This window comes from Siniperca chuatsi, linkage group LG1, assembly GCF_020085105.1.
Source record: "Siniperca chuatsi isolate FFG_IHB_CAS linkage group LG1, ASM2008510v1, whole genome shotgun sequence".
Classification (NCBI taxonomy): Eukaryota; Metazoa; Chordata; class Actinopteri; order Centrarchiformes; family Sinipercidae; genus Siniperca; species Siniperca chuatsi.
The window spans coordinates 21,381,896-21,405,080 of NC_058042.1; the positions used below are offsets into that span (position 1 = coordinate 21,381,896).

At 40.3% G+C, this 23,185-nt stretch overlaps 2 protein-coding genes across 2 annotated transcripts; one reads left to right on the forward strand and one right to left on the reverse strand.

The window, feature by feature from the left end:
* Window positions 1-8,764: 8,764 nt before the first annotated feature.
* rhoua (ras homolog family member Ua) lies at window positions 8,765-17,778 on the reverse strand. Its single transcript, XM_044178475.1, has 4 exons — window positions 17,162-17,778; window positions 16,543-16,601; window positions 15,190-15,378; window positions 8,765-14,300 (listed from the first exon to the last, which is right to left on the reverse strand). The coding sequence occupies exons 1-4, from the start codon at window positions 17,436-17,438 to the stop codon at window positions 14,016-14,018; spliced, it is 810 nt and encodes a 269-aa protein (XP_044034410.1). The 5' UTR covers window positions 17,439-17,778; the 3' UTR covers window positions 8,765-14,015.
* Window positions 17,779-18,806: 1,028 nt separating this feature from the next.
* On the forward strand, window positions 18,807-22,877 carry pdcd2 (programmed cell death 2). Its single transcript, XM_044177932.1, has 8 exons — window positions 18,807-19,133; window positions 19,714-19,822; window positions 20,074-20,130; window positions 20,782-20,970; window positions 21,129-21,284; window positions 21,458-21,558; window positions 21,646-21,759; window positions 22,138-22,877. Exons 1-8 carry the CDS (start codon window positions 18,936-18,938, stop codon window positions 22,303-22,305), a joined length of 1,092 nt encoding a protein of 363 aa, XP_044033867.1. The 5' UTR covers window positions 18,807-18,935; the 3' UTR covers window positions 22,306-22,877.
* Window positions 22,878-23,185: the final 308 nt, after the last annotated feature.

The window sequence follows — 23,185 nt, forward strand, 5'->3', positions numbered from 1 at the left end:
ACGCTTGGAAGGGGAGGGTGAGGCGAGCGGTATTTAAATGGTTGCCAACTGCAATTTCACCTATAGATGCCACTAAATCCTACACACTGGACCTTTAACCCATTAGTGATCACTGGAAGAGAACATGACTTTAACGGAAATAATGCTGCTGCAGTAAATGCCCCAAATGTACATTCACAAGTAATAACACCACACTATTGTAGTAGTTTATTTAATATAACACATTGGTTGTGCATGCGAGTGTGCTGGTTAAAGCTTTAAGTATAACATGAACTAATTTGAACATTACTCTGGAGTCACTGTGTGAGCGTCCACACTGAGGACACTTAGTGTCATTACTGAGAGTATTTCTTGACTGTGAGGTTTCATTATAGTGTGTTCAGAGATAATGCTGCTGAAAATGCTTCCTGTTACCTACACGTCTGCTTTCTGTCAATGAAAGATCTGTTGTTCAGCTGTCACATGCATTAAGGCAGAGAGAAACCATTCTTCCTTGCTATAATCAAGGGTCATATGTTAAACCAGAGCTTTGTCCAATGTGGGACACGTTCTCAAAACTGATAAGACACTGAAACAAGAATAAGCCTTACAACACTAACTGTAGTTACTAAGAGAAACCTTTGAAAAAAAAATAGAAATTGATATTTTTGCACATTCTTCAAAGATCTTGTGATTGAAGAAATCCTGCTTCTCCCCACAGCTGCATCATCTTGTGACCGGGTTGAAAACCACCGTCTCAGTAACAGCAACAGAAGCTCTGTGGATGATATGTAGCACAGCTCTGGATCACATGAGCAGACGTCTAATATCTCGTGACTGAACCCACTGTTGATAATTATTTAACCAAGAAAAGTTAACTTATACCATTTTTGAGATTATTTTATAGCATCTCTTCAGCGCTTAACGCTTCATGTGTGAAAATAAGACAAAGGAGATGTGGTAATGACATGGCAGATCAGTTATCTGCCAGGCTCTAACACACACCTGCTGAGCTCCACAACCTGTAGAGCATTAGAAAAGAGGCTGTACAGGACATTTTCCTAAAATAACTTTAAGTGACAGCCTCTTTTTTATTCAAAGCATAATGCAGAAACCAATCATATGTTGAAAAATACATATTATTATTATTATTATAAAAATCAGTTTCATTCAGGTAACTTTTTGAAGACAATTTAGAGCTTTTACATGCTATTTATACTATACTGATTGATCATCAATGTTGGCTCTTTAACAAGAAGAGTCTACAGCACAGCGGTGCTTTGAGCTAAATGCTAATGCCAGCATGCTAACATTTGCTAAAAGTCAGAAACCAAAGTATTAGACAAAGTGAGATTTTGACCTGGTGATGGCGCTAAGTACAAAGTCAGGGGAAGTGATTACAATTTATCCTGAGCTATCGAGACCTTTTAACTCAAAACCACAAATGTCAATGTGCTGGTGGCAGTAAAGGAAAAGTCAGAAGATCACCAAAGTCATAAGGATTCATCGTGTGGGGACAATGAATGTCTGTACAAAATTTCATGGCAACCCATCCAATCACTGACATATTTCAGTTGTGACCAAAGTGGTGGACTGACCGTCCGATCTATCAACATTGGCATCCATAGGGCCATTCCACTAGCATGGCTAAAAATACACTGGAAAACCATTTTGCTCAAACAAAAAACTCTCAATTTTCCAGCTGGAATTTCCAGCACATTACTGATTCAGTTGGTTGTCTTCAACTGCTCTTCTTCAGGAAAGGGAGAGTATGCTTTATGAATTTACCCTCCTTTTACAAATGGTCCCGGGTTTCATTACACCCAACAAATTAGGGCAATGCGTCTCTTGCAGGTAAATCTTGCAGATTTTAGTCTCACAGGTAGCTTCGGGTCTGAAACTATTGACAACAAAGCTTAAACATAGGTCACTGTATGTGGTTCTAACAGTACTAACTCAGGGTTTGTATAAAGAACTCCCAATTTTGAATAAATACAGAAAAAGCTTGTCAAATTTGACAGTAAAATGGTCAAAAAATCACAGGTGTTATATCTACAATAATGAAGACTCATATTTTCTACAGAAACATAGAAACTGTGAAGAATTATCCTCTCTCTGCCCACAGGACCGACTTCCCATGACTCATAGAGCCTATCTGATGAACCTGACTCCCTGAAGTTACAACTTCAACATCACATCACACACCCACTCTCTCCCCCACTGTCTGTTTTGGCTTAAACAAACAGACACACACACCCTACAAGTTAACAGACAAACATACTCATACGTGTCCTCCTTCTTTCCACAGTGCCGGCACTTCCCTGCATCTGAGGTTTTTATTTCTGATGACGTGCAGCTCACATGCAACTCTCACTTCTCTGTTATTTTAATATGAAGATAAAGGCACAAATGTTTCATTAAACCACTAGAGCTGAAATGTAATAAAAGTCTAACTGTTAAAGACCTTCAAGGAGCTGTTGTCCTCAGACCACCGAGCTTCATTGGCTACAGAGATGCATTGAAGCAGCGTCTTTGAACGCTGCACAGCTGAAAGTGGGACTCTCTCTCTCTCTCTCTCCCTCTCTCCCTCTCTACATTATGTGTCAGCTCACACAGTTGAGAAAAGGACAAAAGTTCTGGCCACAAGCCTGGTCACTGGGAGCTGTGTGTGTGTGTGTGTGTGTGTGTGTGTGTGTGTGTGTGTGTGTGTGTGTGCAGCTGGTTACATCTGGTTTATGAGGCCACAGAGGGAGGCAGCTTTCTCCCACCTCTTAGTATCAGTTACTGATCCCTGTTTCCCAGAAGTGTGCTAGTGTGTGTGTGTGTGTGTGTGTGTGTGTGTGTGTGTGTGTGTGTGTGTGTGTGTGTGTATGTGTGTACGAGCATTTAAACCAATGTGCATGTGATGGGACTTACGAAAATTAAAAGATTGCAACAGACAGCAAAGATAAACATGAAATGATACATTTTAAGATTATGGAAATCTTGATAAATGTGTTGTTAAATTAAGTTTGAGTTAGTAACTGAACTAGTCATCTGCCCACTGAAATGTTTCCTATTCACAGACAGCCTCACAGTCAGACTATTGTCTACTGTCTATAATATCTACTACATGCTATCCGTTTTGGCTAAGTCTGGCTTTTACTCTCCTGAGTCAGCTTTTCAGTACCATATTTTTGATCCAGTGTTACAGGAAAGACGATGATTTAACAAAAATCAAGTTTAATTCTGTATTCTGTAATTCTGTAATCAGCTCACTCATTAACCATGCTCTGTAAGATAAGATAAGATGGGATAGATAAGCCGTTATTGATCCCCAGAGGGGAAATTTAGGTGTTGCAGCAGCATAAGGACAGAAATAAGCGCAGATAAATAGAAAAAGTATATAAAATAAAAATAGGAATAGAAATAAAAATAGAAACTATACAAGAGCAATTAAACTCAAAATTACTAGGCAAGCAGTATACACACAGTACCCACGAGCAGTGACTTCACTTAATAGTAAAGTGCTGTCTTGAGTGAAGTGACATGGTGGTGTGATTAGTAGCAGCAAAGTCAGCAAAGTATAATATATGTAAGAGTTATACCGTCTACTATAACAGCATACACCAGAATAATATAAAATATGATTAAGTAATGATACTTAGTGCTTGTCTGTATTAATATACAAATATAATAGAAATATAGTATATAATGTAATAAAACAGTATAACATAGTAACATAATATAGTATGAGATATAAAATATAACATAAAGTGAAATGTAGTAACATAATATATATTATAGTACAGCAGTGTAGCATATAAGATATAATACAGAATATATAGCCAGTCCTTGTTAAGTCAGTCATTCAACATTTGCACTTGTGTGAGAATTTATTGTCAACTTGTGCACGGTCAGTGTGTTGCAGTCTTGACCTTAGTCGTCACTTATAGAAAAAACTCCATCACTCGTGGCAGTTGACTACGACCAGCCTTCACATATAAAGCCAGTCTATGTGGATTAAAATTCACATACTTCGTCTTTCATTACTCATCATTAAAACTGACTGGTCAATAGACCTTTTTCACTGTATACGTTTTGACACGTCATGGTAGGAAAAGCACAAGTGTAATTAATAACTTTAATGATGGCTGTAGGTGAGCCAATGTCAGGTTCCTGCTAGTGCACATGCAGGCACACTCCTGTCATGGCTCACCGGGACACTTAACTGAGCAGAGCAATTGTTACTGTTATTAGTTACGCCTGTGTTTTTCCTGCTACGTCTACCATAAAAAAGGTCTGTAAGTGTAGCCTGGGGCCGGTTTTGCAAAGGTAGACTTAGATGTCTAAACTCATCTCTTGCACAAAGCAGTCTAGTTCTGGATCTTAAGCACAGCTAAAAAAATAATAATAATAAAGACTTTCCGAACTAAAAAACATGGCTGACCGAGCAACCCCGTCAAATCGCTCAGCTCCGTTGACTCCAGCAGAAAATGTTCGCCTTCTGGAAAAATTCAACAGTCACAATGCAGTGTAGACGTGTAGCAGAGCTGAGATGCTGTGGCTTCTTAATGTGGCAGCGCTCAGTACTTCTGCTAACTCATCACTCAGGCTCAGGATAGTTTCCTTGGATAAACAAATACAACTGCTGATGTCCTCACTGCTCCAAAAGGCCTTCTCATTGCTCACTCCACAACAAACCACAAATCATGAACCACGTTTTGCTCTATTTTGTCATTTGGTGCCAATGGTCAGCAGGTGTCACTGATACTGGGTAGTGATTCTGCCTTTATGAAACCAACTCTGTTGAAAATTTACATTCAGCAGAAGAGAAAGCTTAGGCCCTGCACACCTGGTGTACCCACACAGGTAATTTCACTCACCTCCTCTCTGTACACACCCTAGTGTGTGGGTGTGTACAGACTGTTACCTCTGAATGATACCTCCCTCAGTTTGGTTGGAACAAATTATACCTTTATCAATATTATTGGTACACGAAGGCCAGTGACCTCTCATAATTCCCACCACAGCTCTGCCCACCTTTAACCTGTGCAGAGATCTAATCAGCCAGAATAAGGGAAGACACCTGTGTGTTTGCAGGTCTACCAACTAATTTAAGCAAAAACATAATATGTATTATCATGTGTTATGACAAACATTTCTTTTTCTGGCTAGTTCTAGCTAGAAATTAGCAGGGGCCTCAAACTGATTTAGGTGGTAGGATTGTTTTTTTTAAACATATTTTCTGTGTGGCATTTCCGTTATTCTAAGAAACTCAAATATAGCAGCTGGGAGGTGTCCATATTATCTGAGAAATGTTGTGAAGACCGTATCTTACTCTGCTCAGCACATGTCTCCACAGAGACAGTTGAGATATCGTGTTTATTAATATGTACAGGGATGTGGTCAGGATGTGAAAAAGCGGTGCATCCTGACCTTGACAGTGATGTACGTATGTGGTGTTATCTGCAGTAATGTGCTTATGTAAACGCAGTGGTCAGCTGTTGTTAGCAGTCCATAGGAGAGATGTATGTGGAGAGGAGGAGAGTGAGAGGGAGCTGTGGGGGTGTAAACTGTATGTGTCACTCTGTGTCAAACTGTGTAAATACCACCGGACACTCTGTCAACTTTGAACACATGCAAACACATATGCAATCACAAATACAGCACACACACACATCTCGTTACCAGGTTATTCAAATAGACAACCTGTAGAGATTGAGAGCAAGAAACAGAGAGGAAGAGGAGGTGTGATGAGTGGTGAGAGAAGATGAGGGACAGAGAGAGGGAAGGAGAGACTGTGTTTGACAGGAAAATACAGAAAAGGAGTGATAAGGAAAGGAAGGAAAAGAAGTGAAAAGTGTGTTTGTATGAGAGTTGAATGGACAGAGATAAAGCATGTTCAGACAGCAGTTTCACTCGCTCAGTTAAGATTTCCGGGAGTGTGCGTCAATCTGTTTAGTTAGCTGTGTCTGTGTGTGAACTTGTATTAACCACATTGAGGGGCCAAACATCTGTTCACACAGTTACACATTCAGGACTCAGGTCCTTATTAGAGTAAGTAAGTAAATAAGAGATTAAGCGTTAAGGTTAGCGCGGTGGCAGAGCCAAACACTCCTCAGAAGGGTGGTCAGGCTGAGACCAGTGTTCACTTTAGGTGGCACAGAAATCTGTGTCTTGTTGAGTTTGTTTCTGCGTGTTACAGTGCCATGGGCCAAATAGTCACTATTTCGGGTCACTTATTTTTTCGTTCACTTCTTCAGGCAACAGAGATTCTTAAATTAGCAACAAGCTCATAAGCACAGGAATCATATTGTATAATGTTGACTTAAGGAAATGCACAGGTGTTACTAATAACATTAACGATGGCTCTGTTGTATTCAAGTGTCCCAGTAAGCCGTGACAGTGTGACAGTAAAACAGCACGCACAATACCAGGACCCTGAAACTGAGGCAGCTAAATGGAATTCAGCCATCATTAATTTTAAATATAAGCACTTCATTCACACACAAAAAAGAAAGTTTCCTCTGAACATGATCCGGGCAGCCATTACGTCCGCCACCATGACGTAGAGAAAACAATTTAGTACATGAGACATGGTTGCCATAATACACATGGGAATTATACAAGTGCAAAATCCCTGTGTCGCTACTTAAATGGTGATGACATGGTTTTACACAGGAAATGCAGTGTTGCGTGTGGTGGCCAGAGGGGCCACTCGTTGGCTCCACTCCTGTGAATGTAGCAGGAGCAGTTTCAAATGTTATAAACCTCTGTGAAGTTTTGTTTCTCTTTCTGTAACATCATTTATCTGTTAGTGTTTCTCTCTCTCCTCCTCCCCGTCTGTCACCCCCTCTAATGGTCTTTTCTTCACTTTCTCTTAACTGCTGTCTCTTTTTTGAACACACACACACACACACACACACACACAAAGAGCAGCTGTCTATACACACATTGGGATTGGGTTTATAGCCTGTTAGGAAAGTGGGGATTGTATTTCAACTCCGCTCGTTAAGAGTCGACACTGATGTCACTCTGGCCCCTCTTCATGTTATGTAACACATACACACACTAAGACAGAGAGAGAGGCTATAAAATTATAAAAATGGGCTGGAACTGAGCTTTGAGTACTGGCAGCTTATCCTTTTGTGTGTATGTGGGCACATGCGACGGCAACATTTTGCAATAAGAAGCCAAACATAAATATGCTGTGTATGTTACAACTTTTTCTCTGAGGTTATGTCCCTCTGTATTTCTCGCTTTGAGTAAAGGTGTTTAATAAAACTACAACATAATAAATCGCTGGATAATTAGAGTAACCAGTGGTTTTAAACTGTTTTGATGTTTATTTTACAATTATAAGTCTGGAAATGACTAAAGGCAACTGACAGCCAAACACAGGATGTGGCCACATATGTCATTCTTAACAAGTACAAAACTTTGTCAACATGATGGTGAAAACATATTAAAAGAGCTTTGGAAACCATTTTGAACAAACACCTCAAATGTTTTAGGGTCTGATTTCACATGATAACATAGGCAGCAGCTCCAGACATTTCAATTTTCATATCGGTGCTACGTGTGTTTACAGTTGTAAAAGGTTTTCAGCAGTGGTGCGGTTCGTTGTATCAACATCTGTTCAGTTTCAAAGTGTTTGTAAGGTGTTATTACATGGTTCATTTATAGGCATGATTAGATTTACAACCCACGTAGGGGGACATTTTATTACATTTTGACTAGATTTTTAATTATTTTCTGTTTTTACATTTGTCACAGGCCTTGTGAGGTTTGGATCACAAATAAAAAGCATCAAATCAGAACTGAAAATCTGCTGACTGGAGACCAAGACAATAAAAAAAATAGTTGCCCACCATTTACAGTCTTTCTGGTAGTATTTCCCCAACAGATTCCAATTCATGATTATTATATTTTGGAAAATAAACTATAATTTTTTATCCAGCCGAGGAGAGGAGAATAACAGCAGAATAATTTCAGCAGTTGATCTAACCAGAACAAAGTCAGACTTCTCATTACTTACACACTCTGTGTTGTCAGGTAGAGCAAAGCAGTTTGTTTCCCAGACAGAGTTAAGTCATGGCATTACCCCCCCCCCCACACACACACACACACACACACACACACTGCCTCCCAGAACAGAGACATTACCACTAACCAAATGTCACGTGACAGCCTTCAAAATAAAGCTCTTGCATAACCATGAGTGCCTGGAAGCAGAGAGTCTGTTTACAATGATCCAGTCTGAAGTTGGATGACTTTCTGTGGGCGTCTGTGTGTGTGTGTGTGTGTGTGTACCTCCAAGCCCCCAAACAAAGCTCACATCTTATCCCCTCTCTCCTGATGTGCATCAGCTGAGCACAGCATGGTTGTTGCACTTGGTTATCACAAAGCTCACTGTCCGATTCCAAAGCATTACATCAGACACAACATGAAAAAACACGTTCGGTTTGGAGCCCAGGCAACCAACAGAAATGTGTTGCGGGCCTGTTTTATCTGCGTCATGCTGCGGACCAGCCTGACTGTTATTTAAAGTCTCTTTCTGGTCAAATTCATGAAATCGTGTTGGTGAACTGACAGAGAAATATACATATATGATACAGACAAACTTTATCTACACGTGTGTATGTAAAATCAAAGAAACATATCCTCATTTGCAGCTCCTGTGGGCTCTCACAACGTGGCGGAGATGCGAAGTTACATACGTCAAGGAGTTTTATTTAAACACACACACATTCCCAGTCCCACCACTGAGCACCAAGCCTCAAGATCAACAAAACACAGCATGTATTATACCAAATATTCTTTATTTCTCAGGGTATAAAACTTATGTACAAACACATCTTTCTGTGACTGACGTCCTTAGTGAAACAGAGAATTCAGTGTGAGTAGATTACAGCAGCGTGCTCTCCGTTACAATGTTATTACATGCAGGAAAAATGAAAACACTGTGATGTTTCGTTCGGGCTGAGAAGTTGTCAGCTGGTGACCCATGTGAGTGAGCTCAGGTGTGCTTTAGGGAGTATCAACCTCAATAAAATAATTAAATCCAAAGAATTAAACATTCTGTCCGTTTCCCCAGGCTGTCTGCTTTTGTTTAAACTCACTGAACTTTATGTGATGTTCTTGTGCAATCAACAACAAGAAATGTGTGGGAGTCCTGACTCAGACTGGTGTGGATGGCTGTTGTATATCTTCACTTTCCATCCAATAACAACTAACACTTGCTTACTGACGTCTTGTATTTGAGTACTCGAATCACTTATTTAGCAGTATCATCAGTACAGATAATTAGCAGTACGACTGTCTTTTATTCACTTTTGTTCAATGTGAAAACCCAATCCAACTCCTGGATTGCAGCAACTGTGTATCGTTTCAATCGCACACAGTAGATCATACTCGTATTTTCCAATAGCAAAAATCAAAGTACACGTCCAAACTTTGCACCTGTCCTGAACATTAACATTAACATGTCTAACCTTCAACAAAACACAGACTTTGCAGCACAATACACCGTCATGTCTCATCTCTGACTGTCTTTACACACAATAGTTCACTTTCAGAGATCCATCTGTTCGACATTACAAAGCCGTTCATCTGTCATACAGGACATATACTGCTGCGCATCAACCAGCTTATTGCAGCTCCTGAAAAGCAGTTAAAACATTAAAGCCAGACTATGTAACTTTGAAAGAAGAAATAACACAAGCTTAGTCTTAAACATGAAAAGGTGAATTCATGAGCAAAAAAATGCACCATTTTTTCATTTCAATACACTCTGGAGATTTCCTGTACAGCTTTACTTGGTCTGGTATGACCAGTAGCTTTCGATGACTTTGAAAGTTTGCTAACTTGCTACGTAACAAACATTACTGATTCAGCTGACTTCATGATTATTTTGTCTACTTGTGTTACTGTTAAACTACATTTTAGCACATAACATTTTCACTTGCACATGGACTTGCTTTAAAGGATTATAACATAAGTTTAATTTACCATAGGCTGGATAGAGAGAGGAGAGGCAAAACAGACCCTAAATCCATGTCAAAATGATATCATGCAAGTTGTTTTAATGTATTTAAACAGGAATAGGTTTATATTTTTCTCAGTATAAATGCAGGCCCCGGTCACATGCTGCATGCAACCAAAACCCCTGTGATGAGAAACATACTATGCTCTCCATAAATGTAAGTGACCTGCCAGCTATCATAAGGGTCTGCGTGACCTTTACCCTACTTAAATCCACCATCAGCCAAGACTGCACACAAACAGCAAGACAAGCAACTTATTATGCCTTTTCCCCAGCAAGAAACAATGCATTTGCTGAGTAAAACATCGACACAGTGAACCCATTCAGTCGCAGTCGTAACATCTTCAGCTGAAAACTGCCAAACAGCTCTAGTAATCTTCAAATCAGGAGTCACAGTTTTACACTCAGGCCTAAACCCAACATGACCAAACATTTCGAGGTGTGATTCCTCTTAGAGAACGGCACTGTACACACATATGTATTAGTATACAACTTGTAGCCAGTTGTAGAATGATCAGCAGGTTAGTTTGGGTCACACAAGGACGTTTTTACAGACCTACAAGGTCTTGCAGGAACCAAATTTTGGTGCCGATATCAAGCTGCAGTTGTGTTCAGTGTCTTGGGACACTTGGTAGTGTAGAGTCGTTTACTAATTGGGTGAAAAGAAGTCCACAGAAGTCCATAGAAGTGTATAAATCCTCTATGATGGTACACGTTCTGTCTTGTCTCACTTTGCATTAACTAAACAGAAAACACTGCATGAATGCCAAACTGTGAACATTTTGTTTAACTTTAATTTTACTTTGTTAGAAAAAACTTAAAAGTTATAATAAATGTATGTCTTAACTAACACATTTTCTTCACAGTACAGTTAAATTTAAAAGGAATTATTATTCATTGAATTTCAAGGCACACCACAGCTCACTGCCTATGAACCACACACTAGAAAAACTGCTTCACTTTTGCAAAATAAAAAGGGTTTTCACTCTACGCTTAATCCTGGGCGAAGACGCCTTTTAACTCAGTGTTTACAACTTCATCAGCTCTGAGCTAACAGCTATTTCACACTCAGAAAATTAGATATCCCCCACACTTAGTCCAGGATTTACTAAGATTTACTGCTCAGAGCAGGATTATTGTTGACTTTTTCAAAATATCATCAGAAACACAGGTTTAAGATAACTGGTGTGAATTACTGAGAACAAAAGGAGCAGAATATATTATTTGTAAAATGAAATGTTGTTGGGAGATGGATACAGTTAAACAGTGAACACTGTGAAGATGTTAACGCTGAAACACAACATCTTAACCTTGTCTTATAACCTTACTAGTCAGACCAAGGTTTAACTTGGCCCTGACAGGGGTCAGTTTAGAGTGGCCCGGGGCGAAAAAATGTGTGAAAATATATTTTTTAATTCATGTCTGATCAGTATGAATGATTTTATTGCATATGCACTAAATTATGGCAGATCTGCTCTGAATCCATTACAGACTGCAAACTGGTTGCACCCTTTTTCCTTTCTGACTCTAATACAAAGAGCCATTCAGATGTGGACACCGTAGAGAAAAATTGTAAATGATTGGGTTTTGTTCTGGTTTTAGTAACTACAATGTACAAAGAAAGGTGTGGCAGTTGAGAGTTTGACAGCCACACATACTGTGTTTTAGTTTGCCTTTTTATTTCTGCTTTACAACATACAAACCTTAATCTACTGGAGAGAGAACAGGCTGCAGAACTAACAGAGCATACAGTAGACATATGATGGACAATGGATGTCTCTGTAGTAGTAAAGCATTACGGATGCAGAATGGTAGAAATGATCAATTGTTACCACTGTAATAAAGTAGAAGATCATATTTTGGGTTAAGGGAACAAATGCAGAGCAACAAACATGATGATTCAAACTATAGTTCATAACTACTAAGAAAATATTTCACTGAATATGTACATAATAACAACAAACTTCACAGTCTTAGATACACAATTGCATTGAAAAGCTAAGAAATAAACCCATCTTTGCTTTTTTCAGTTTGCTCTGAGTTATTTTCTCGCCGCAAACCAACACAAACAAATAGCTGAGTCCATTTTTCTAAATTTAAACACACGCAAAGAGCACTTGGTTGATCGCACACTTAAGGCTGTTTAAGTCTCTGGAAAGGTAAATCAAACTCACATCAAGCAGTACAAATATCTGAAACCAGTATAGTATTTGCCTGGCTGCCTTCCAACCTGTGCCTGTAGATGCAAGCTACTGGTTGACAGGATGAATGTTTCAAATCCTGATATTTTCAGTTTTAGACTGAATTCTTTCTTTGCCTGTGAAAAAGGGCCTCCTCTACAGAAGCCACTTGGCGACTACAGTATACTGAGAAAAGCTGTGGCTTGTGGAACAATGTGATTATGATGAAGAGGAGAAACACACGAAAATTATGGGTTAAGGTCAAGTGCCAGTCTGCAGTCCACCACCACAGTACAAAGATTTTTGTTAAACCAAATCACATTAATACCGTGCGGACTGTAGAGTCCTTCAGTCCATAGGATCGATGAGGACGACCACAGCTACCAGTGGAAACCTGACTCCTACATGCAGTGGTGTGTTTTCTTCAGGAAAGATACCACTTGCTTTTACAGAACAAAACTTTGTGTTTTTATCACATGGATATTCAGACATCTTGTACTGAGATATGTGGTAGGTGTCATTTTCCAGTTATTTTTTAGAAATCTCACAAAGGGGGAAAAATAAGAAGGTGTTATTTTTGATCAAGGCAAGAATGTCTTTTTACCCTTGTGGGGAAAAAAGACATTAGTTCTGCCCATAATAAGATATGATGTGAGCCTAAAGCATGAGCCTCACCAAACTTATTCGCTGTCTGGCTTCATTCTGGCCAAACTGTGGCAGAACTTGAACAAAACCACACTAAAAACCAAGCCAGACCTAATTCCATAAATAGTTCAGATCGAGACTAAAATAAATGTTAATCATGATCCAGGTCTCAGATTAGGTTTATAGGCTGCGCCACAGTAAACTCTGCATGTGAGCAGGATAAAATGATTAGCTGATTAATAAAGTAAGTTCTGTTACTAGAACAACAATGATCCCAGTTATAAAACAAAGCTCTAAAATCAACCATGGGCTGGATTTGTTGACTATATTCTGACTTATGTCTGGTGATCATGTCTGGGTCAGAAAATCCAAAATGGCTTCTTCTTTTCATATGTAAATAAGGACGAAGTTTGGTTTCTAATCTTGAGTGTTGAAAACCAGACTAGCGTTAGACAAAACTTGGAAAAAGGACTGATGCAGTTTCATCGATGCAGTTTCATCGAAGTCACTTAGAGAAAAAAGTTCAGTCTGCAGAGAGTCAAGCACCCTTCCAGTCTACATAACAAGGCTACATAAATCCATACTAGGATGGGAAGGTTTTTTACCAGAACACCAGACTAAACACTGTTCCAATTAATATGTTAAACACAGATGAGACGATCAAAGTTTCTGTTCCTGTTCAAATCTGGAACAGTCTACTCGTAAACAACATTGTCTCATCCACCATGACATGGAGAGGGTCTTCAGCTAATCCCAGAAAACATCTGGTTCACGCCAGTTAAATTTGAAGAGAGGCAGGAGTATCTTCTCCTGCAGAGGGCTCATACTGGAGGCAGGCTAAGATTAAAACCAGGTCAGAAAAAGGTCACAGCAGAACTGCTGTATTTTCAGAGCAGGTTCTGCTCGAACCAGGCTGGGCTCAGTAGTAAATCTCATCCACGATAAGACAAAACTCTTCCCCGAACAAAAACAAAAAGTAAAGCATTTTAGATCCGTGACAGTCTTACTTTGGTTCACAGCCACAGTCCAGTCGAGGTCCTGCTCAACATCAGGTTTCTCAGAGAGAAACCCAAACTGAAAGCGAGTCCAGGAAGAACCCAAACCCAGCTGAATCCAGACCAGGATAAGGTCAAAAGAGGATCAGAGTCTTAGACATCAAGACTCAAACTCATCGCAGGTCTGCTCTAGGCCACACAGCAGTACCTTTTCCACCACGACTTGGACAGACTCTTCATCTTGTCCGGTGTCTGCCTTTGCTTTTTTCGTCGTTTCTGTTTCCCTCTCGGGTGCTTATGGGAGCTGTAGTTCTGCAGGCTGGCCAGTATGGCCGTGTCAAACACTTCTTTCAAATTCTTTTGGGTCAGGGAAGAGCACTCCATGTAGGCCACAGCTCCAATCTCCAACGCACAGTCCCGGGCAACTGCTGGGTCCACAGGTCGCTCCCGGTACTTAGCCAGGTCAATGAGAACCTAAAGACAGGAGGAAACATGTATGTTAATACACTTTTGTAGATCTTGTATTTGGAATTTCCGATTTATTAGTCGAGCAGACAGGAGAGATACACCTGCAGTGTTTTCTTCCATCAGTGACAACTTTAACATTTTTGAGCATCCTACAAAGACTTTGTATCTTCAAATTTGCTGCAGATTTTCTTCTAAACAGCTGAAATTTTCTTCTAGATAAAGCTAAATCAGTCCTCAGACTGAGTCAAATACACAATTAAACATGGTTAAAGATCATAAAACTGGTAAAACATTGATATTTTTGGCTTACTGGGACACTTGAATACAACAAAGCCACAGTTAATGTTATTAGTGACACCTGTCAGAAAAAAAGTCTGCTGTGAAAAAGTTATGTGATACATTGGTAAAATTACCATTTAGACCTGTGGCTTCTATTTAATGCCAGTGGTTTTGTTTCATGTTTGTCAAAATTAAGGCATTATATTGTCTGGTGTAAGGCAAGCATTTCCAATATAAAAGGATGCTGATGCTCGTTCTTCCTACTCCTCAAGTGTTGCTGCATGTAAGTTTTTATCTGATTCTCATCACTTAAAAAAAAACATGTTGGAAGTTTTTTTCATTGCACCTTCAATTCTCACCAACATCGCCCAGTGGGAGAAACTCTGTGAGGTTTTGCGTGTTTGTGCAGCATCTTTCATTTTGACTGTACAGTTAAACACACTGTATTTCTTTGTGCCATAAAGCAATCCCTTTGATTTCTTGCAACTCTAATGAGGCTGCCAGTCGATTTGTTTACATGATGACATGAACGCCTAAGAATCAGAAACAAACATTAGAACGAGACATACAGGGATTCATGCATGTTTAAGTGCTGCACAGAATACATTTCCTCCACCTTGACGTCTTCTCGGAGGTCACACTGCGTCCCAACGAGGACGAGTGGAGCGAAGGGGGCGTGTCTCCGGATCTCTGGAACCCACTTCTCAGGAACGTTCTGGAAGGAGGCGGGACTGACGACACTGAAGCACAGCAGGAACACATCTGCACTGGTGTAACACAGCGGCCGCAACTTGTCAAACTCATCCTGGAGAAGTTGGGAGAGAGAAAAGAGAGAGTTGAAGATGAAGAGACTTTACAAAAAGCAAATGCAATAATTTACCGACGAGCACAATAAAGCTTTTAAGAGTATTTGGACAAAAAACAGAGGTATTACATCCTGGCAATCCAGTATACTAGTGGTGCTTCCGAGTGATCTGCTCTTAATGACAGATGATTAACTATGAGGACTATCTAGTTTCTCCTCTCTGTCTCTTCCCTTGACCTCCCACTCTTTCCTTCCTCTGCCTGTGATCCTGCCATTCATTCTGTCCTCATATCATATTCCTCCACACAAAATGTGTGGGTACAGCACACACCAGACAGTAGTAGTGTTTATATAATGTGTGCTGATTCTTTTAAATAATTGTTGTATTTCATTTGTTTTAACAGATAACTTATTACTTGTTTTAAGGTAAACATTAGCTCTACGTCTAGCCAGTAAATGCTCATTCTCTGCTGCAAACAGAGATGTAAAATGCATCACTTCCGGTATGCCAGAGATTTTTTTTCCTAGGAAAGACCCAACAGACAATTTCCTGGATAGAGAACTAAATTTAACTGAGATAGCCAATGTAAAACATGTCCGAGTCTAGGACTAGTCTTAATCTGTGTACCAATTATCTATGAAACCTGCCCCTGGAGTTTAAAACTTAATGCACACCATGTTGGTCGAGCTAGATTGTCACTCTTCTGTTATATAAAATGGTGACCAGCAAATAGATGTGGACAGAGCAGAAAAACTAATATGTATTTATATAATAACTCTAAATGCATTTGTAGCAACATGTCTGAGTTGTCATGATAAAACACTATACTTTGTTAAGTTCTGAAAAAGACTTTTAGTTTCCAGTTAAAAAAGGGTTGGCGGGGATACCATGCAACCTCTTTCCCATGTCTCCTGTGTAGCTCTACCCCGTCAATTATCAAATAATGGCAAAAATGCAAAATAAAATAAATAAACAAAGAATATGTGTTTCAGTACACCACTAAGACCAGAAAGAAAGGAAAGGAAAGAAAGAGGATTGTTCTCTCTTCATCACTTCCCCCCTGTCAGAGGCATTGTCTCTACCACAAATAAAACAACAACAGGAAATGCTGCTGCTCTCTCCCTGTGTGTGTGTGTGTGTGTGTGTGTGTTGAGATCACTGACCTGTCCGGCTGTGTCACAGAGTTGTAGTTTGACTGGCTGCCCGTCCACTGATACCACCGCTACACACACACACACACACACACACACACACCATGAGACATAGTGTAGCTATTCACTGAAAAACACATGTGGCCAATTCCTTTCTTACAACAACCACACAATCTGATGGCACCAGCTGCTAACCTGTTTAACTACTTTAGAGTTAATACAGTAAAGAAAAGATGAGTCAATGAATTGACCCACAGAATAAAAATCTATGCTATTTGATAACCAAGCATTTGTCCTTCAAAAAGTTAAATATCAAACAATTTATGGTCCCACCTTAAAGTGGTTAGGTGCTATGAAACAAACTAAAGCTCACCTGAACTGAAATGTACAAATAACATTATATTTGACATTTCATAGAGTGAAAGATGGACCACTTAATCAAAAACGCGTTGACAGCTGTTCCATAAATTAATGAAATGTCTTTAGCAGCTGTGAAATATCCTAATTCAATACCACATGGCCACTTAGACCTTTGGTAGGGCTCTGATTTAGGATTATAGTAGTTCTTTCTCTGCAGCAAGTCTCTGCAGCTAGACAGAATGAATTACATTACTGATACGCCGCCATTTACCTGAGAAGTTGTCAAACGCGGTCGGGACGTACTCGGTGGGATACCCGTTGGTGGTGTAGCTGACCACCAGGCTGGTTTTCCCCACAGCTCCGTCTCCCACCAGCACACACTTCACCCGCCTCTCCGCTGCCCCTGCCCCGGACCGCCGCGTCCTACCGGAGCCCCTCTCCCGGCTCCGGACCCTCCTCGGTGGGACAGGCGGAACAGGGGACACCGGTGCCGGCTTGTAGTCCCCATCGCCCCGCTGAGGCATCTGGCACGGAGAGGAGGGTGACATGAAGCTCGGGGAGACCCGGGCAGGAGATTCAGTCCCGGTTTGGGCCAGTTTTCACATCGTCCATTCGTCCGTTATCTGCCGGGCTGCGGAGAGGTTTGTCAACTGACTGTTTTGTTGTCGCTGCTGTCCGCTTCCTTTCAGTTTCCATGGTTAAATTACCAAAAGTTTGAACTTCTGCCCACCCCCACACAGCCCACAACTGAGACTGTCCATTTTAAGCTTCATGGTTCATTTAAATATGAATTAAAGTCCGATTAAAAGAGCGGGAATTCAATTAACGTTAGCCGTTTGTTACAGTCTGTGTCCGTCCAGCCGTCTAATGACAGACAGACAGACCCGTCCCAAACTCCCCTCCAGATGACATCACAGTGTGTGTGCGTGTGTGTGTGTGTGCGCGCGCGCGTGTCAGAGAGAGCCTATAATAATAATAACAATGATGTGAATCTTGTACTAAATGATTGGTCACCATTTAAATCAGCAGAACAAAAAGAGACCCATGTTTCTGATGTTCATTTTAATATTCTGCTACTGATAAACTTATTTAAAGTGTCGGCTCAAGTTTTCCTCTAGTTTTTCCTTGCTTTTATTATATTTTCTGTTCAGGTCTACTAGCCCAGTGTTCTCCTCATTTTTCATAATTGTCCTCTAACTTTTGTCAAGTTTATTTTACACAGGGCTTTTGCAGTTTTGTTTATCATCTGGACACATTTCTTACCTCTTTTTGTTTTATCTTATCGATACAGTCTTTTATCTCTAGCTACACTGGCAGCAGATGTACTACAGAGTCTTCACTTCAGTGAAAGTAGTACACAGTGTAACTCAGTGTATTCTATACTTTTCTATTATTTTCATTGACATATAAGCAACATAATATTGTAGCTGGTCGAGGTGGAACTAATTTAGCTACTTTATATCAATGCTGGGTACATTAACCTATAACAATGCATCATATGTCATAATCTAATAAAATGTTTTGAATTGAAGTCTTAATCTGCTCTGTAACAACTAAATGTCGCTGTCAGATTAATGCAGTGGAGTAGAGTGTACAATATATCCTTCTGAAGTGCAGTATAAAGTATCAGAAAATTCAAATATTCAATCAAAATACAAATGTACATCAAAATTGTACTTAAGTACAGTAACAGACTACTGACAGGATATTTGCGTCATCTAGTGGACAGAGTGAAAAATACACATGGCAGTTAGTAATAAAACCTCATTAAAACCTTAAAAAACACAATAATAATTTATGGGTCTCAGCGTTTCAGGCAAGCTACTAAATATCATGTTTCCCCACAAATCATATAAACCTAGATGAGTCTGTATAGTGTGTTCACCATAATATTTCTACAGTGACACCGACTCGTCAGTGTTTCCGCACGGACGCTTTTCTAAACTGCACCCGCGTTTCATGTGTTGTGACAGTTTGGAAAGACTCTTCGCGTCTTCTGGAAAGACAACCTGTTCATTTGACAGACGGGTAGCCTCGGCTCTACCATGGCCGGCGATATAAGCACGTCCTCGGCGGAGGTAGTTCTGGGTTTCCTGGAGGAGGCGGAGCCGTGGCGGCTTCTGTCCCCGCAGTTCCCCAGTAAAGTAGGGGGGAAACCGGCGTGGCTCAGCCAGAGGGGCCTGCCCTCACTGCCCGGGCTGGAGTGTGAGATATGCCGCCTGCCTATGGCTTTCCTGCTGCAGGTTAGTGTCCCGGAGAAGGGAGGGAGACTGCGGGTTCAGCTGGACTCTGAACCCACTTACGGATCCTCCACCATAGATAATATTTCACAGTGTTTCTGGGGGGCTGAGTTTTAACTGGAACAAGGCTTTCATTAAGCTGAACTACAGAGAGACAGACAGTGATAATGTCACCCACAGAGAAACCCTGAACTGCAGCATTGGTGGAATAAATATGTGGATATAAAGTAAAAGTACCAAAAAGCAGGTACTGGAATAGATCATCAATTTCTTTCTTTCTTATAACATTTTTGGGACTTCAGACATATTTGAAAATTCATGTAAGTGCAGATAAATAATACTAAAATACAAGGTACATTTAGGTTAGACTTTCCTCTTAAAATAATAGGAAACCCCAAACTGACAAGTCTACTCACGTTTATGTCAGCCAAGTGGTTAACTTCTATATGCCCATCTCAGCCGTGTTCATTATACAACTAGATAAAGTACCTTGGTGTGACAGTTTGGCTTTAGATCTGACTAAACTCAGCCTCAGACTCATCTGAGCTCCTCAGTGTAGTTACCTTCTCCATTTTCCTTGCAGGTGTACGCACCAGTTTCTGGTCAGGACAGAAGTTTCCATAGAACGCTCTTTCTGTTCTGCTGCAAAACTCATGAGTGCTACACGTGCAACGACAGCCGCTGTATGAAAGGTACCAGTACTGTTGCTTTAATGTTTGTCATTTTGTCATGTTTCTTGTTACAGGATAGCTCACTTAACATCTCCTCAGTCTTTAGTCTTTTGCTCTGCTTTCTTTTATTCTCCTCCCTTCCCCACATCCTCTCCTCTCCACATTTTTAAACACTTCTCATCTGTTGTCTGGGGCTTTTTTTTTTTTAATAAGAGTAAATATATTTTCATTTTATAAGTTTTCTGACAGATTGTGTTTTCTCTTCCTTTCAGTTTTCAGAAGTCAGCTACCTAGGAGGAATGAGTTCTACCCCTACGACCCTCCACCAGGTTTGTGCATTTAACCAGGATGCCAAGTCAGAGGATAATTATTTACCGCCTCATAATATCAACTATTCAAGATGTATTAAGAATGTAGTGTTTGCTATGTCTTAACAAAAGTAACGTAGCCTGATTGAGTGCTCGTCAGTTCACAGTGACAGGCAGTCATGTGTAGTTTAGTGTTGTCTTTCTGAATGTAATATCTCTCCACTTTAGCTGATGATCAGCTGCTAATTTTCCTTTCTTGTCTTCAGTTTTTCTCCCTGTGTTTGTAAAGCACTTTGAGTTGAGTTGAGAGGTGTCGTTTATCAATACTTCTACATGTTTAGAGAGCCGATATATAAGCACTGATACAAAATGGTAGGAAAGATGACTGATAACTTTTTTTTTTAAATAATTTGCAAAAATGTCTATATTTGAATTTGTCAGTTTTTTATGTATTTCAACAGTATCTTGGCTTTGGTATGATGTATTCATCTATTTTTGAACCACTGGAGGCCAATTCATACTGCAGTTATTGAGAAGAGTGTAGTCAGTGTAATACCTACAAAACAGTGAGGAAGCCTGTTCTTGTGTTTTACACATTTAAAATGTCACTTACAGATAAAAGGATTCTGGCAGGACACGCGCACTGATTTTTGTTTCTTTTTTTTCTCTCAGAGGATGAACCCCACAGCGATCCTGAACCAGACCAGAGTGTGTTGTTCGTCTCTGGAGTTAAGCTATGTTGGGTGTGCGGTTGTCCCGGCAACAAAGCCTGCTCCCGCTGTCACACTGTAAGCTACTGTGGAAAACACCACCAGACCCTCCACTGGAAACACGCACACAAGAGGGAGTGTTGCAGCCAAGGTGTGTGTTATTCATCGGATTAAAAATGGATACGTGTGCATTTCCCCTCCATACACTGAGCAGTCGTATACTTTCTTTAGCTTGAGTTTAGAGCAGCAGAGTTTCTGTCAACAAGGAAGATGTAACGTCTCTGCTGTGTCTTTTGTCTGTCTGTATAGAAGCGTCCATTGTTACAGCCTCTCCCTTCCTCTTCCCTGAGTCTGAGCTGGTCACTGAGCCTGAGGAGGAGGAGAAGGAGAAAGAGGAAGAGGAGGACACAAAGGAGGCTGAAGAAGAAGAGGAAGGGAGTGTAGATTGCCCCTCCTTAGCAGACAGTAAGCTTTCAGTTATGTCTGACAACCGGTCCGGTATTAAATGGAAAAATCATAAAATGTGCAATTTTTAGTAAAAATCCAGCCATTCTGACAATGAATTTTTCTGTCTTTATGATTCTGTAATTAGCATGTCTTTCTAAAGCATTTATCCTGACTTTGTATTCTGTATTCAGCCCTGGCAGAGACAGACCTGGAGGAGATGGCTATGCATGAGACTGAAGACAACAAAGTGTTCCAGCGGTTTAAAAAGAAGATCGCACCAGAACCACACCAGGTAAAAATATAAATCTTATGTGGTAAGAAGACTTGATTGAGCACAATAAAGGTCTGTGTCCATCTCACGGTGTTTTGTTACGTTCAGGTGGTGCGTTACAGTCGAGGGGGCTCTCCCTTGTGGGTCTCTTCCCAGCACATCCCTTCAGATCAGGATATCCCACCTTGCACCTGTGGCGCCAAGAGGACTTTTGAGTTTCAGGTAGTCACCGCCTGTTAAATGCTCAGTAATCTGACCTGTTAAAGACTTACTTATGACTTAATTCTTTGTTGTTTCCTTTCTTCTCCTTCCATCTCATTTTTCCCTAGCTCTCACCAAATGAATCACAATGCAATAGTAATGTGCCAACATGCAGTACATACTGTATGTGTAATTGTGTAATTTAATAGAAATGAAAAAGTTCTTCACCCTTGTTTGATTAACGCAGAGTGCTGTATTATATATGTGACTGTCTCTCCAAATAGGTAACAGTCCCGCTGTTGAACAGTGTGTATATCTACATGCAATCATCTTGTGTGTGTGTGTGTGTGTGTGTGTGTGTGTGTGTGTGTGTGTGTGTGTGTGTGTGTGTGTGTGTGTGTGATGCCCCAGCTGTTAAACAGTCTGTGTGTGGACTCGACAGGAGCCAGTATTGACTGGGGGACACTGGCTGTCTACACGTGCTCTGCCAGCTGTAACCATGACGACCAGTACTGCCCCGAGTTCATTTGGAAGCAGGACTTCAGCTCAGATCATCACACAGATTAAACCTGTGTTTAATGTTTGTGTGCTGCTGGACAGAGTTTAGGACACACCGATGCATGTGAAGACTCAAGACTCAGCAGTGAGGAAACTGGATTTAGTCACACCTGTAGTGATGTCACTCCCCATTTAGCGGACTGGACATCTGCTGCTGCTATTGTATGTAACTGGTCAAATTAAAAATCAGTGTGAAATTCAGCTGACAAGGAGAGATCAAACTCCTCCCTCTGAGAAAGAGAATGCAGATGTTTTTGGATGGTAGATATCCACTGTCTGGATTTAAACCAAATTTCTTTTTATGAGGAACAGTTGTACATTTATTATTCTGTGTACTGACTGTGTGTTATCTATGAGTTCATTAAATGTATCTATTAAAAGTTCAGATAGTCAAACAGGAATCCTGGATGCAGCCCAGTGGTTCTGCTTTCCTGCTACTTCCAAACCTTTTCTATTATACTTTTAAATTGTGGCTGTTCAGAACAATACATCGCTCAGTGCTACATACTGTTTATACAGTAAGTCTATTGGAGCTAATTGTCAGCAAAACAAATAAAATATGAGTTTGTGCCTTACCATCACACAGTTGTCTGAACAAGCGTTCATCTGATTTTCAGATACAGATAATGTACACAGTTAAAATACAAGGTTTGCACATCATGAGACATCAAGTCTGATGTTTAGTCCTTTTAATTTTTTTTAAACACTAAGTTATATCTCCCACTGAGATCACTGTAATGTCATCTTAACTGACTGGTATAAATTAAATTCAAGGCTACATACATCACAGATCAGATGTATGCTACATGTCACACTAACTTTTTAATGGCAAATCAAGTGACAATTACAGGATAATGAGAAATTCAAAAACAATGTAAGAGCAGCACAA

What these genes read in the sequence shown, in the direction of transcription:
- rhoua (XM_044178475.1), bottom strand. Translation starts at nt 17,438, where the DNA reads ATGTCACCCTCCTCTCCGTGCCAGATGCCTCAGCGGGGCGATGGGGAC. An exon ending in CGCGTTTGACAACTTCTCAG is followed by an intron (nt 16,602 to 17,161) that starts GTAAATGGCGGC and finishes GTGTGTGTGTAG; the next exon opens with CGGTGGTATCAGTGGACGGG. An exon ending in ACCTCCGAGAAGACGTCAAG is followed by an intron (nt 14,301 to 15,189) that starts GTGGAGGAAATG and finishes TCCTGTCTTTAG; the next exon opens with GTTCTCATTGACCTGGCTAA.
- pdcd2 (XM_044177932.1), top strand. Translation starts at nt 18,936, where the DNA reads ATGGCCGGCGATATAAGCACGTCCTCGGCGGAGGTAGTTCTGGGTTTC. An exon ending in CCCCTACGACCCTCCACCAG is followed by an intron (nt 20,131 to 20,781) that starts GTTTGTGCATTT and finishes TTTTTCTCTCAG; the next exon opens with AGGATGAACCCCACAGCGAT. An exon ending in TTGCCCCTCCTTAGCAGACA is followed by an intron (nt 21,285 to 21,457) that starts GTAAGCTTTCAG and finishes TTCTGTATTCAG; the next exon opens with CCCTGGCAGAGACAGACCTG.